General features: G+C 39.5%; 1 protein-coding gene across 2 annotated transcripts in view; it reads left to right on the top strand.

Moving 5' to 3' along the window:
* Positions 1–13,741, top strand: part of Tasor2 (transcription activation suppressor family member 2) — a 46,756-nt gene extending 33,015 nt beyond the window's left edge. The window contains exons 14-20 of one of the 2 annotated variants that reach the window (XM_057786899.1): positions 477–4,175; positions 7,043–7,168; positions 7,848–8,001; positions 8,940–9,045; positions 11,755–11,936; positions 12,348–12,462; positions 13,047–13,741. In XM_057786899.1, coding sequence (XP_057642882.1) covers positions 477–4,175; positions 7,043–7,168; positions 7,848–8,001; positions 8,940–9,045; positions 11,755–11,936; positions 12,348–12,462; positions 13,047–13,050 — 4,386 coding nt within the window. In that variant the 3' untranslated portion in view covers positions 13,051–13,741. Of the gene's footprint in view, positions 1–476; positions 4,176–7,042; positions 7,169–7,847; positions 8,002–8,939; positions 9,046–11,754; positions 11,937–12,347; positions 12,467–13,046 lie in introns of those variants that run through there. The other variant, XM_057786900.1, reaches the window with a different exon arrangement.
* Positions 13,742–13,918: the final 177 nt, after the last annotated feature.

The raw sequence follows: 13,918 nt of genomic DNA, 5'->3' as shown, positions 1-13,918 counted from the left end.
TCATCTGTGATTTTTTTGTTTAGGGTTTTTTTGTTGTTTTCTGTTTTTGTTTTGGGGCAGGGTTTCTCTGTGTAACAGCCCTAGCTGTCCTGGAACTTGCTCTGTAGGCCAAGCTGGACTCAAACTCACAGAGATCTGCCTGTCTCTCTGCCTCCTTGTGCTGGGATTAAAGGTGAGTGCCACCACCGTCCGGTATCTATGAATATTTTTAAAGGAGAAAAAACAGTGAGCTTGGGGTAACTAAGAAGAATGCTTACTTAATGTAAACAAGGGCCTAAGTTCAATACTTTGCACCACAAAAAAGGAAAACATTTGGTGGGTTTGCTTATCTCTATTATATGATAATTGCTTATAGATTAAGAGAATTCAAAAAACAAAGTACAATTATCCCATGCCTTTTTTCATAACAGTAATTTTTCTTAATCTGTTTATCTTTTTTTGAAATTGCTTTTTTTTTTAACCTTTTGTCATTTCAGGTAACTGGAGGTAAAGACAAACAAGAATTATCAGATATACCCGAGACTTCTAATGTTGGGCTCTCTGATGTCACATGTGCCCAAAGTAATGGATCTTGTATTCCCAGTGAAGATAAGACCTTCCCGAACACAACAGCTTATGATGGGGCCGGCAGTGAGGCAATGATGTGTCACAAGTCTGTGTTGAGCACCCTTGAGAACAAAGTTGATACTTTTCATCCATCACTGCTGATAAAAACAGGTGCTGTACAGGATGCCATCCAGGATAGTAGCCCCATCAATAACAAATGTCCGCCCTCTGCAGAAAGGACAGATGATAACGTGGAATATATGATGATTAATCTGGAGCCGGTTACTCTTGCTCTTGAAAAAGCTGCCTGTGTACCAATACATACAGAAGTAAATACAGCTGACAAACCTACAGACTTTAGTACTGATCTGGTTAAACAAGTGTCCCCTGCCTTGAGTATTCAGTATCCTGTGTCTAAATTGGAAGAGGCACAAACACAGTGCCCTAGGGACATTCCTTCTCTTGCCATTTCAGAGTATAGAGAGAGTAAGTGCCTTTCTGCCTCCTCCCTAGAAATGGAAACAGCTTCTGAAAGCCTGTGTCCATTACAGAAAGAGATTCCTCCTCCGACATCAGCTGATGGATTGATAACTGAGGCACTGCCTTTAGTTAAAAGTTCTAGCTATTCATTAGCCAGTAACAAAACAAAATGTCCACAAGATGCCTCTCTACAGACTCAGAATGGCTTCAGCATGTCTATAAATGAGGTTCTAGAACCATCACAAGTTAAAGTAGTATCATCATCAACCTCTGCTACTCTGGGAAACAAACCGTCCCTTAACTGTATTCCAGCAATATGTAATATATCAGATGGTCCCTCAGAAGTACGGATTAATGACAAGAGTAGTCTAAACCAAGAAAAGACTTTGCAAATACTTAATTCAGTATTTCCCAAACAAGCTGATCTATCTATGAATAGGGAGGAGGTTAGCATGGAGTTGTCAGGGGAATATTCTGATACTAACCCAACTTTAACGGTATTACCACCTACAAACCCCAGGGAGGAAATGGCAGCTGGTGAAATCGAACAATTGCAGAAGACCCCAGTGTCAAATTTAGGGCTGCAGAGTAGAACTGAAGAAGAGGTTGAACCAGAAGTACAGGTGAACCTCATAAAAAACAAAACAATAAATTCAGCTAGCTATATCTCAGTGTATGCTGTGGACCCCAGAGAACCATTAAAAGAGACACAAAGCAGTGATTTAAAGCCAGGTACATTAATACTTTCTAAAGAAAATTGTGCCCCTAAGGTGGCAGAGGAAATTAACATTCCCTCAGACTTTCCCTTTGGTACGCTAATAGAAGAAGTATCACCAGCTTCTAGTCCTGATCCCATAGTACAAACTGAAGAAACACAACCCACTCCATGCTTAAAACTTCATGGTACACAGTCTGAGAAAAGTAGCGAGTTCTCCCAGGTTAAGTCAGGAGATTTAACTATAGCAGGAAAAGAAAATTCTTTTGTGGGTCCTAAGACTTCAATGGGACAAAATAAGTTAACTCAAGTACAAGTGCAGCTCTCTGCAGAAATGCCACAGGTACTAACCAGTGCAGGAAGAGAAGGCAGAGTAACTGTACCCAGTGAGATAGCTGAGTTCAGTGTCCCAAGTGAGCAGGATGAGAGTTTATCTTTTTCAGAAAAGGTACAGTGCCAGGATACAGAGTTAAACAAGCCTACCTCACCCCCTAAATATGGAGGTAACTTCAAGCCTCTTGGAAAACTTTTAAAATCAGGGAACTCATTGCAGGCAATTTGTATGGAGAACAGAAATCTGGGCATAAAACCTTTTGCCCTGGAGTCCGTTGTACCCTTATGTAGTACTAGAAAAATTGTTGAAAATAAGTCTTTGGCAGACACATTGGTTTCTATCCCCAGTGTAAGTGAAATAGTAAATATGTCATTAAAACACACTAGCTCTAAAAACAGTAAGAAAAATAGCTCTGATTTTAAAACAGTGGCTGATATTAATATGCAGCCTGGGTCCGTGAACTCTGCCTCCATTGACAAAACTGAAGAGTTTGTTTCTTCCTGTGACAGTGCTCAGTGCACCTATTACACAAAACCAGTAAGTGTAGAGCCAGGGTTTCAAACACAAGAAATACCAGTAGTTAGAATGGCCAGTTTACTTCAGAATATTGGAACTGAATTACGTGAAGAAAGGATGGATCTCAGTGCTGTTGGCCTTCACTCTCACTCCACATCTACAAAAGGTGAACAAAAAACAATCTGTGTGCTCCAGGACACATCAAAATGTGAAGAGAAAAAGCCCTTGAATGATGGAGTTTTCTCCCAAAATGTTCGTTTTTACCAAAATACAGCAGACATAAGTAAAGGTATCAATGAAGAACCTTCTGTTTCCTTTGTCGCAGAATCCCTTGACTCTGTTTGTGACATCTACAAAGAACATACTGCCAGTGAAAACCCTAATATGGGACATAAACCCAAGGCAGATTCTAAAGCACTGAGCAGGAGTACAGAGATAAGTGTGAATGCTTCCACATGCTATGAACCACTTTCTGGAGATACTGACCTGGATTCTCTAGATTGTAGAAACTACAAATTAGATGTAGAGAATTTGTGTACTTTGGGAGGTAGTCATGCAAGCCACAAAGATGCTGTAAAAGGTAGCAGTGATTCTTTTACAGGCTTACACAACAGTGACACTTGGGTCAACTCCAGCAAAATTTCAGAGCTGGAGACACATGTTCCACCCAGAAGCTGGGACACAGAATCGTGTCCTATCTCAACAAATGATAAGTGTATGCCACGCTACATCCAGATCCCAGGTTCCAGTGGTAGCTCCAGGACTTACGCTAACTTTACTATAACAAAAGAATCCAAAGATACCACAAGAACATTGCATAGCCTGAAGAGGCATCGGAATTTCACTGCAAATTGCAATAGCCTTAGCTCCTGGACTAGCACTTGGCATGTGACAGATGACCTCACGCAGAATACTTTAGACCTGGAGTACTTGCGTTTTGATCATAAGCTAAAAGAAATACTAAAGAAGGGAGATTGTCAGCCATCTTCCCTTTCCACCAACATCTTCCCTAAGGAGTCACTTATCCGAATCTCAGTTGAAACATGCCCTTCAACACAAACATCTGATGCCTCGCTTCTGCATCTTCCACCTAAGAGCAGAAGCCCCATCTTAGTAACAGTTGTACACTCAGACACCAGGCCACAAAGTCATCGTAGAAGAGACCACTCGCCTAGCAATCTAGACCATTCCTCCTTTTGGAAGGAGAAACATAGTCAAAGTAGAAATCCTGAAAGAAATCAGATTATTCCAGTCCATCTCAATAAACTGAAATACAACAGTACTTTGAAAGAAGCTAGAAGTGATATTTCACTTATTCTAAACGAATATGCTGAATTTAATAAAGTTATGATGAATAGCAACCAAACTGTTTCCCAAGATAAAGAGTTAAATGTAGCTTCTGTAGAAGCTTGTCCACAGGAGACATGTCAGCCAAGACAATCGGTATCCTACAAAGATGTGATCACGGACTTGTGTGCCACTCTGCATATCAAACTAAAAGGAGTTATGAGGGAGGCTTGTAAGAGCCCTTTCAGGTTCTACCTCGTTGAAACAGAAGATAAGTCATTCTTCTTAAGAACAAAGGTAAAGTACCAGCTTATTCTATACTTCGTTATATTCTAGTTTTTAGTTTAATAGTAATAAAATTTTATGCTTAAAAAATGGTACAGGATGTGATATTTCGGTTTTAATCTTCAGTTTTTGTTTACTATGTGGCAGTTGTTATCAGTAACTCAGATGGAACATAAATTCTAAGAGGACAAAAATGAAAAGCTAATGGTGAATCAAGACAAATGCTGCCCTCCCCCAAGTTAGGCTTTTACTATGATTACATCTATTTTCAATGAGCACATTCTTAGCATTCATTTTTTTTTAAAGAAAAATTATATTCCAGGGTTGGGGAGATGACTCAGTAAAGTACTGACCATACAAGCATTAAAGCCTGAACACAGCACTCATACAAAAAGCTGTGCACGTGGCCTGTAATCTAAAGACTGGGGAGACAAAGACTGGCAGGTCCCTGGGGCTTGCTGTCAGTCATTCTAGCTGAATAGGTTAGCTCTAGCTTTGGTGAGATACCCTATATCAAAGTGGTGGAGATCAATAGTAGACACTTGATGTCAATTCTGGCCCCGTGTTCATACATAAAAATCACACACCAAAATGTCTTTTTCATTGGTGTATAGAATAGAGGAAACTGAGTAATGACAACTTCTAAAATGAAGGCATGTCTACCATATAACATTTTGTGAAAAGTAATCTTTGTACTAATTCAGACACACAATACAAAGGGCTTAGTGTTGCAGAAATAAAAGCATGAGGGGTGCCAAAAGACAAGGTATGTATGGGATACGGGATCAGAAGGGATAAGAGCTAAGCAGAGGGAAGACCTGATTAATACTACTGCGCATAGAGTATACTGCCAAGAGATGAATTGGGAGACATATGAGCCATCCTAGGAAGGGGCTCACTAAGGTACCATATTTAGACTTCATCCTGAGGTTACTGGAAAGTCTCATAATATTCTTAAAAATAGCAGGGATTGGAGAAGTGGCCCAGCAGTTAATACCTACCTTCTTACAGAGGACCTGGAATGGGTTCCCAGCACTTAAACAGTGTCTCATGACTGTTCATAGGCATCATCTTGTTTCTTTATTGAGTGTATTAAAAAAAAATTGACCATGTGGCCACTGTTTTTAATACAAAGTGCATGTTTGTACAAAGGTTACAACTTCTAATTGAACATATACTAAAATAAACATAACATGCATTCAGGAGCACAATGTTTGTTGGGTGTGGTGGCTGGAACTTGTAATCCCAGCACTTGCATGGCTGAGATGAGTGAATCCCAAAAGGTTTGAGGCCAGTAGAAGTTACAGAGTAAGATCCTGTCTAAAGAAAACAAAAAACAGTACATGTTTTTTAAGCCTTGGAAACATCCTGAATAATTCTGGCAAGCCCTGAACTATTCTTTAGTGATGGGATATAGACCTGTTTGTAAGATGAGAAGGATCTGCAAACAGTGACAGCTCAATCTTCAGTATTTCAGTTGATTCTTTCCTAAAAGAATTTCTTCAAAAATTATGCCGTCCTTTTGAGTGCAGGTGGGATAGTCAGAAGTTCATCTGTTTGGGTATTCAAGGCAGACAATGTAATACATTATAAAGACAATAAATGTTCTGAGCGGAGTATAATTGGGTGTGCAGAGTGGAATATAATTGGGTGTACAATGGCAAGCCATAATCCTTCATGAAGAAGGATCACATAAGAGTCACAAGGGACCAGCGGTAGTGGCACACACCTTCAGTCCCAACACTTGGGAAGCAGAGACAAGCAGATATCTGAGCCCAAGGCCAACCTTGTCTACAGAGTAAGTTTCAGGACAACCAGGGCAACACAGAGAAACCTTTTCTGGGGACGAGGGGGGGAGACAAACAAAAACCAAAGAGTCATAAGGGAGATTGGATTTAGGAAAATCTTTGATGCACATTCACCTTCCCAATGAAGCTATTCAAGGAGGTGCTCTGAGGGAAGGTCAGAACATGCAGTTCCTTATCAACATGCAGTTTATGTTATATGGATAGCCAAGGAACAATTAATTCTTCAGATTGGTTCCGATTAGTGATAAAGAAATGCACTGGTATGTTGCTAAAGTTCTAGCTACATATTACAAGTAATGACATTATAGAAAGAGCCAGCAACCCTGTCCTGTCTCCCTTGAAAGTGAAACTCAATTTATGCGAATTAGTTTAGACTTTTTAAAATCAGCCTTTGATATTTTGTAATCATAAACTGCTTCATCATCAAATTAAACTTCTTGGGCTGTAGAGATGGCTCAGTAAGAGAAGGCACTTGCCACCAACCCTGACAACCCTAAATTTGATCCTCCCAGGACCACATGATAGGAAAAAAAACCAAATCCTGAAAGTTATCCCCTGACCATGGCATGTGTGTGTACCTACTTACATACATACACACTAATTTTATAACTAAAAATAAAGCTTAAATCCACTTTATAGTAATATGTGCATGTGTTTATTTAGTAGTAAGACAAGTAGCTATGTTGCCTTGTAAATAGGATTTGCTTTTTTCATGTATTGTTAAATATTTTTGTTTGCTTCCTTTGAGATGTGCTGCTAAGTAGCAGTATAATGATCCTTCCTCAATCTCCCAAGTGCCAAGATTGTATGCACTACCAGGCCTAGATGGTGGCTTCTTTTTATATAAAAATAGTTGTACCTTGGTAGGCATGGTGGCACATGCCTTTAATCCCAGTACTTGAGAAGCATAGGCAGCCGGATCTTTGTGAATTTGAAGCCAACCTGGTCTACGTAGTGCATTCCAGGGCATTCCAGCCAGGGTTTTACAGAGACCTTGTGTCAAAAAAGAAAGAAAAGAAAGGTCTGTATAAGTATCCTTTTTTTAGTAAAAGCTGTTTGTAAATCTTTCAGAGCATTCTAAAGAAAAGAGGCCATACAGAAGCGGAACTTCTAGATTTCTGTCAAGCCTTTCAAAGAGAGACTGAGACACTATTAGTTATCATCAAAAATGAAGACATAATATCACATTTGCATCAAGTAAGTTTGGAATCTCACAGTAAAAAGAAATATATTCTAGGCACTGAAATTGTTCTGTATTGTGATTCATTGCTGCATTCTGTACATTCTGTGTAGGGGAGTAGCTGACATATACTTCCATTGGACCTTTACTGGGAAGATAGTGGGGAAGGTACAGTGTGGCATACTCATTTAGAATCACCCAGGTGTCTGTAGGGCAGGTTGATGCCATGTTCACTGAAAAAATGTGAGCCAGTGCTAAGTTTTCTCACTTGAAGAAATCTTTATTACTTGATGTCTGACTGTTAAGAAAATCATGCTTTAAAAGGACTTAGATTGGCTAGTTGATAATAATTATCACAAGAAGCGACTTGTGGACACAGGATAGTGACATGAGCTTTGTGGTATTGGCACCACCAGGTGAGCTGGAAACAGAATGAGTTTGTGTGACTTAACCCTTTATAGGTCCCCTGAACTTCAGACATCTTCTTTCATGAGCTATCTATAGCGCTCTTTTTAATTAATTTTGATGAGCTAATGGCTACTCATAAGGTGAGAACTGCTCTACGTGTGTGGCAGCATTGTCAGTTAGTGGTTCTGGCTGAAGTATTTACAGCTGCTCATGGTCCTTGAAATCTATGAGAATGTTAAATGTGCCTATATGTGTCTTTCTTCATGGAAGTCCTTTTATGTCTAACAGATTCCTTCTCTGCTGAAGCTGAAGCATTTCCCCAGTGTCATTTTTGCCGGGGTAGACACTCCTGAAGACATTCTGAATGATACCTACCAAGAGCTGTTTCGCTCAGGCGGCTTTGTGGTATCGGATGGTGACATACTAGAAAATTTAACATTAGGTTTGTCTTTAATTTTGAAATCTAGGCATCTCAATTTCTCCTTACCCAGTGACACAAATACTGTTTCATCAAGAAGAAATTATCAACTCTAAAGAAATCATTTACCATATGTTGAAGGCTTACTTTATGCCAATTGTTGCACCAAATCCTTTTAATGTAGTCATTCTTAACACTTGACAGATCAGCACTATTTTAGGGCTTTGTGGTTTTGTTGGTTGGTTGGTTGGTTTTTGTTTTTTGTTTTTTTAAGAATCAGTTCCCCATTTCTAATGGCACAAGGCCTAATATCTTAATATTAACAAAAAATCTTTTTTTTTAAAAAAAAAAACAAAATGGCTTCCTGACCAGGCAGTGGTGGTGCACACCTTTAATCCTAGCACTCGGGAGTCAGAGGCAGGTGGATCTCTGAGTTTGAGGCCAGCCTGATCTACAAAGCAAGTTCTAGGACAGGCTCCAAAGCTACATAGAAAAACCCTGTCTCGAAAAACCAGAAAAAAAAATGCCTTCCAAAAGTCACCCTAGTTAATACCTTGAACAGTCTAATGTAGAATTTACTTCTTAAACCTGCCTTAACTCTGATCATATCAGGATAATTTGAATACCATTTCTCAATCAGTTTACCTTCAGCATAAATTCTTCATGGAAACTAGGTTAATAAAAATACATAACTTTTCTACTGCACTGGACTACTGCTTCTGTCTATCATGTGGCTGGTTCAGAGCCTTAGCACGGGCCCCTTCACAGTTGTTTCCCATTATAGTGTGACTGGGTAGAACTGGTTTGAGGAGTCTCACAGGTTATGTGTTTCTTGAGGCTGAACATTGCCTGGACATGGAAGAGGTGGAGACATGGGTCTGATTGTTCCTAAGTGACAACTAATGGACCTTGCATGAATGAAAACTAAGACACATCTTCTCTTTGCTGAACTTATTCTACAGTTCAACTGAAGGAAATTGTCAAAATCCTGGAAAAACTAAATGAAAATGGAAGATGGAAGTGGCTGCTTCACTACAGAGAGAATAAAAAGCTCAAGGAAGATGTCAAGTATGTACATGTGGAGAAAGGTGCAAATACCCTAGTCTCAGTTTTCCATGTGCCTTAGATTAGTGTAACTCAAGCACCACAGCTACAAGAACGGTGTCAGAAGGATTATTAAAGCTTGGCTTCCTAAGATTGAGGTCTGCTGGATAGCTTTGGGATTTGTTTTTTGTAATAGGGCATCCAGTGAGAGTTGTATCTACAGCAACATCAGCAGCTAAGTCAGGCTCTGCTGCCATATGCAGAAATATGATGAAATGTGAGCTTGGTGCTGGTGCTCTTTTGCCTATTGATTCTTATTTTGAGTTGTCAGGGTATTGGATTTAAACAGTAGGCAGGTTGCTGTAAATCTAAAGCAGTTATTTGTTGTTTTGATTGCTTTTAGAAAGTTTTTTGCAGCCCAATTAGTGTTCCTTCCTCTCCTCAGTCCCTCCCCAACCCCCACCCCCAACACACACATCTTCTCTTCAGAAAAGTGCAGGCCTTCCAGCCAGGGCATATCAAGTTAAAGCAGTGATTTGTGTATGTGGTTTGTGTGGGTTACACACTTGTTTGCACAGGGCCTGGCAGTCTGTCAGGTGTCTTCTATCACTGCCCATCTTATTTTTTAAGAGGAGGTCTCACTGAATCTGGAACTCATGGATTTATCTTGGCTGGTTGGCGGGCCAGTGAGCCTGCCCTCACCTCCCACTGTTGGAGTTACAGATATGTGCCACCACACCTGGCTTTTTACATGGATGCTAGGGGTCTAAACTCAAGTCCTCATGCATGTCCACATACTGACCTCATGTTGACCACACCACATCCCCAGCATCAATGCAGGGATTTTTTTAAAAAAAGAAAATTAGTTGATTTGGCTCAAGAGACTTGGAGTCTATAAGAGTTTCTGCACATTCAAAGTGTGACTCCAAGTCCTCTGCTAACAGTAGGAAACAAACTTAAGTAGATAAAGGATAAAAGGCACCAGGTACTAGATACTTTACATACCAAGAAAACAAACCTGAACATGAGCAAATTACTAGTTTTGAAACTGAACATCCATTCCAGACTTTGAACGCTAAATTATTGAATACTTTTATTGGGGGGGATTTTTCGAGACAGGGTTTCTCCGTGGCTTTTGGTTCCTAGCTCTTCTAGACCAGGCTGGCCTCGAACTCACAGAGATCCGCCTGCCTCTGCCTCCCAAGTGCTGGGATTAAAGGCGTGCGCCACCACCGCCTGGCTCATTATTGAATACTTTTAACACTGCTTTCTTCAGACACTAGGAGCAAGTTTATTGTGTGAGTGTATGAGACCATTAAAGACGGTACAGGCAGTAGAAATAGCAGTTAGCAGCACTTGCTGCTCCATCAAGAGTTTGGATATTAGCACCTGTATTCGGTGACTCACAACCATCTGTAACTCTAACCCCAAAGGATCCAGTGCCCTGTTCTGGCCTCCATGGGCACCTGCACATCCATGTCACTTACACTGACATGCAGGTGCATACAGACACATAAATTATAGACAGAATAAAATTTGAGGGTTTTCCTTGGGGCAGGAGCTAGCCAAGATAAGGCTCACTAACAAGGTAGGGATAGTGAACCAAGCAAACCTGACTGGAGGGTATGGCCAGGAACTCATAGAAGATCTTGCTAACCAGCTTTTTAAAAGATGGTGTATTATTGGTGTTTTGCCTGTATGTATGTACGATATGCATGCAGTGCCCCCGGAAGCCAGAAGAGGGCATCAGATTCCCTCAAAGGTGGGAACCACCATATGGGTGCTGGATCAGACCAGTGCTCTTAATAGCGAAGCTCTTCATCTCCGGCCAACCATTATTTTATAGGAAAGGCTTAACAGCAATACTAATCATGTGTTAAACTGTCAGGTACACACCTATAGGTAAATAAATTTAAAGAACTAAAGAGATTTTTCTCTAGGAGGGAAAAAAAAAGGAAAAGTAAGATTTTATAGAGATAAGAAATTAAGAAAAGTCTGGCTACTGCTTAGTTTCACTGAGATTGGTAATCTGGCCACAAAATTTAAGTATGAAACATAAATTAGATTAGACCAGTTGCTGTCAGATAATAGCAGCAGAGTCTAATCCCAGCACTAAGGGCAGAAACAGGGAAATCTCTGGATGACAGTAATAAGCCAATCTGAACTATGGAGCAAGACCTTTACGTCACTCCTAAGGAAGATTTGTTGGTTTACATGTTAGTGCAAATGTCCACTAAGATCAGTGAAAAAGCATAGTTGTAATTGTGTAACTGCCTGAGAACTTTGAAGGACCTTTAGTTACCGGTTGAAGTAGCAGTAACTACATGGGCTGTTTGTCTTGGGCCTCAAAAGGTTACAGTCTATATTTTCAAAGGAGTTCATTATTGTTGTAAAGTTTAGAGGCAACTAATCAGGATAGTGCATACATATTGGCCATTATGCCATGAAAAGGAACATCAAGAAAAAAGGGGCAGGCTCTTTGAGCAAGTGTTGTTTTAATACAAGTAGCTAAAACTGAAAGCAAAGAGCTAGAGAGATGGCTTGGTAGTTGAGAGGTGAAGTTCAATTCCCAGCACCCACATTGAGTGGCTCACAACTGCCCGTAACTCCAGATTCAGAGTCTCCGACACTCTTTTGGACTCTTAGGGTGCATATTCTTTCACAGATACACAATTTAAAATCTTTTTCTTTTCAATGAAAGCAAGAACAGCTACTAACATTTCTCTTTTCCAGGGTAGATTCAATTGCGCATAAAAAGAACTTAATTTTGAAATCATACCAGAGTGTAAATATCATTGAATTGCTTCATTATCATAACTGTGACTCTCCATCACCAACAAAAGCTGAAATTTTGAAATGTTTGCTAAACCTGCAAATTCAGCATATCAGTGCCAGGTTTGCTGTCTTCCTAACAGGTAAATTTAATCTGAGTTCTAATCTTCATTTCTCAGTTAATGCTAACACAGAACGGCTCTAGAAATATCCTTCCTAAGTAGTTATTGAATGCCTTAGATACATGTGGGATTACCCACTGCTATTAGTGCCGTGTATGTTTTGACAGATACCCAGAACCAGAGGATGCTTGCCAAGGAGTTCTAGTTAATAGTCCTCTAATATTATCAGGTCCTATAAAGTACATGTTTTTTTTTTCACAATTTCTATGAGCCTTAGCTGCCACCTGTTTTACTAAAAACAGTACCGTGTCCATTATGCCCCTTTCCTCCTCATTCTACTACCATATGTCTGTGTTTCTCATTCTAGTGAATTCTGCTACCTCGAAAAAAATGGGAATACTGGCTTTTTGTCACAGTTTTTCTTCTTTACAGACAAGCCCACGGCATCCCCGGAAGTCTTTGAAAATAGTGGAATCCTTGTTACAGATGTAAACTACTTCACTGAAAATATACAAAATATAGCAGCTCCATTTAGGAGTAGCTATTGGTAAGAACTTTTTGTAAAATTCCCAGAGTAAGTTGGAATTACTGGCAGCAAACACTGCCATTGAGGGAAAGAATGTTTAAAATTCAAAAGTTTTTTTTGGTTGGTTGAGTTTGGTTTTTTTGTTTGTTTGTTTTTTTTTTTTTTTTTTTTTTTTTTTTTTGAGACAGGGTCTCTCTCTAGCTCTGGAGCCTGTCCTGGAACTAGCTCTTTTTTTTTTTTTTTCCGAGACAGGGTTTTTCTGTGGCTTTGGAGCCTGTCCTGGAACTAGCTCTTGTAGACCAGGCTGGTCTCAAACTCACAGAGATCCGCCTGCCTCTGCCTCCCGAGTGCTGGGATTAAAGGCGTGCACCACCATCGCCCGGCTGGAACTAGCTCTTGTAGATCAGGCTGGCTTCGAACTCAAAGATTCACCTGTCTCTGCCTCCTGCTTGGATTAAAGGCGTCACCACCGCCTGGCCTGTTTTCTATTTCAGTTTACTTGCAGCCAGCCTGGGTTGACAAGGGAGACAGTAAAATGAATGCATAGTTGTCCCAGTTATGAGTATTTCTTAGTCATTTATCATACCAATTTTGTGTTTCTACAGGTGATTTAAACTACATTTTGGAGTTGAGGCTAGGCATGGAAGACGCCAACAATAAATTAGTATTTTCCTGTGTCTGAAAAACTTCAAATACATACAAACAATCCTCATCTGAAAAAAATCCATGTTTCGTTTTTATACTTTGCTAGAATGTCTCATTTATCAGACCATATTTGCCATTAGATTTGGGTTACAACATTGAGTACTGTTGTAAAATTTTCATTCTAAATATAATGCCTTCAAAACTATTGAGCTTAATATTAAAATTGAGACCTTCACATGTTTACCTAGCTAAAGTAAAATCTATTTTAACAAATAGCCATTTTTGCGTGTGGTTAGAGGCTTATGAAGTGCATGTTTCAGAGGTTTTACCACATTGTAAAAAAGTATAATCTGTAATGGTTTTGTTTGCTATTGCCTAAGAAACACTACAAAGAGAAAAACCATTTTTTTTGTAAATCACAAATTTATACACTTTTCCACTTACTCGGTTTTTTTTAATGCTGCACTACAAAAAAAATCAATCTGAGGAAATTATTTATGATATTAGAACTTTCTTAAGTCTTTAAAATATACACAAGAAGAAACCATTTGTACACTATCTATTTGGAACAAAGGATTTTATACATAGTTTGGGGTTAGGTTGGTTGTTTTGGTTTTTTTTAATTTTTTTTTTTTAAATAAAGAATTAAAATGCAGTTCTTTGTGCTGTGATTCAATCTGTGTATAGTCTTTAGCAAGGCTTAGGCCACTCACCACATGCTTTTATAAGAAGAATCCTACTATAATGAGCCTGGTACTACATTAAGAATAAAATGTAACTAGTCATAATGAAGCCAGGAAATGGCTCCCATCCAAACCTATGAGGTAATAGT

This window comes from Chionomys nivalis, chromosome 13, assembly GCF_950005125.1.
Source record: "Chionomys nivalis chromosome 13, mChiNiv1.1, whole genome shotgun sequence".
Lineage (NCBI taxonomy): Eukaryota > Metazoa > Chordata > Mammalia > Rodentia > Cricetidae > Chionomys > Chionomys nivalis.
This window is presented reverse-complemented; position numbering and strand designations above follow the sequence as displayed.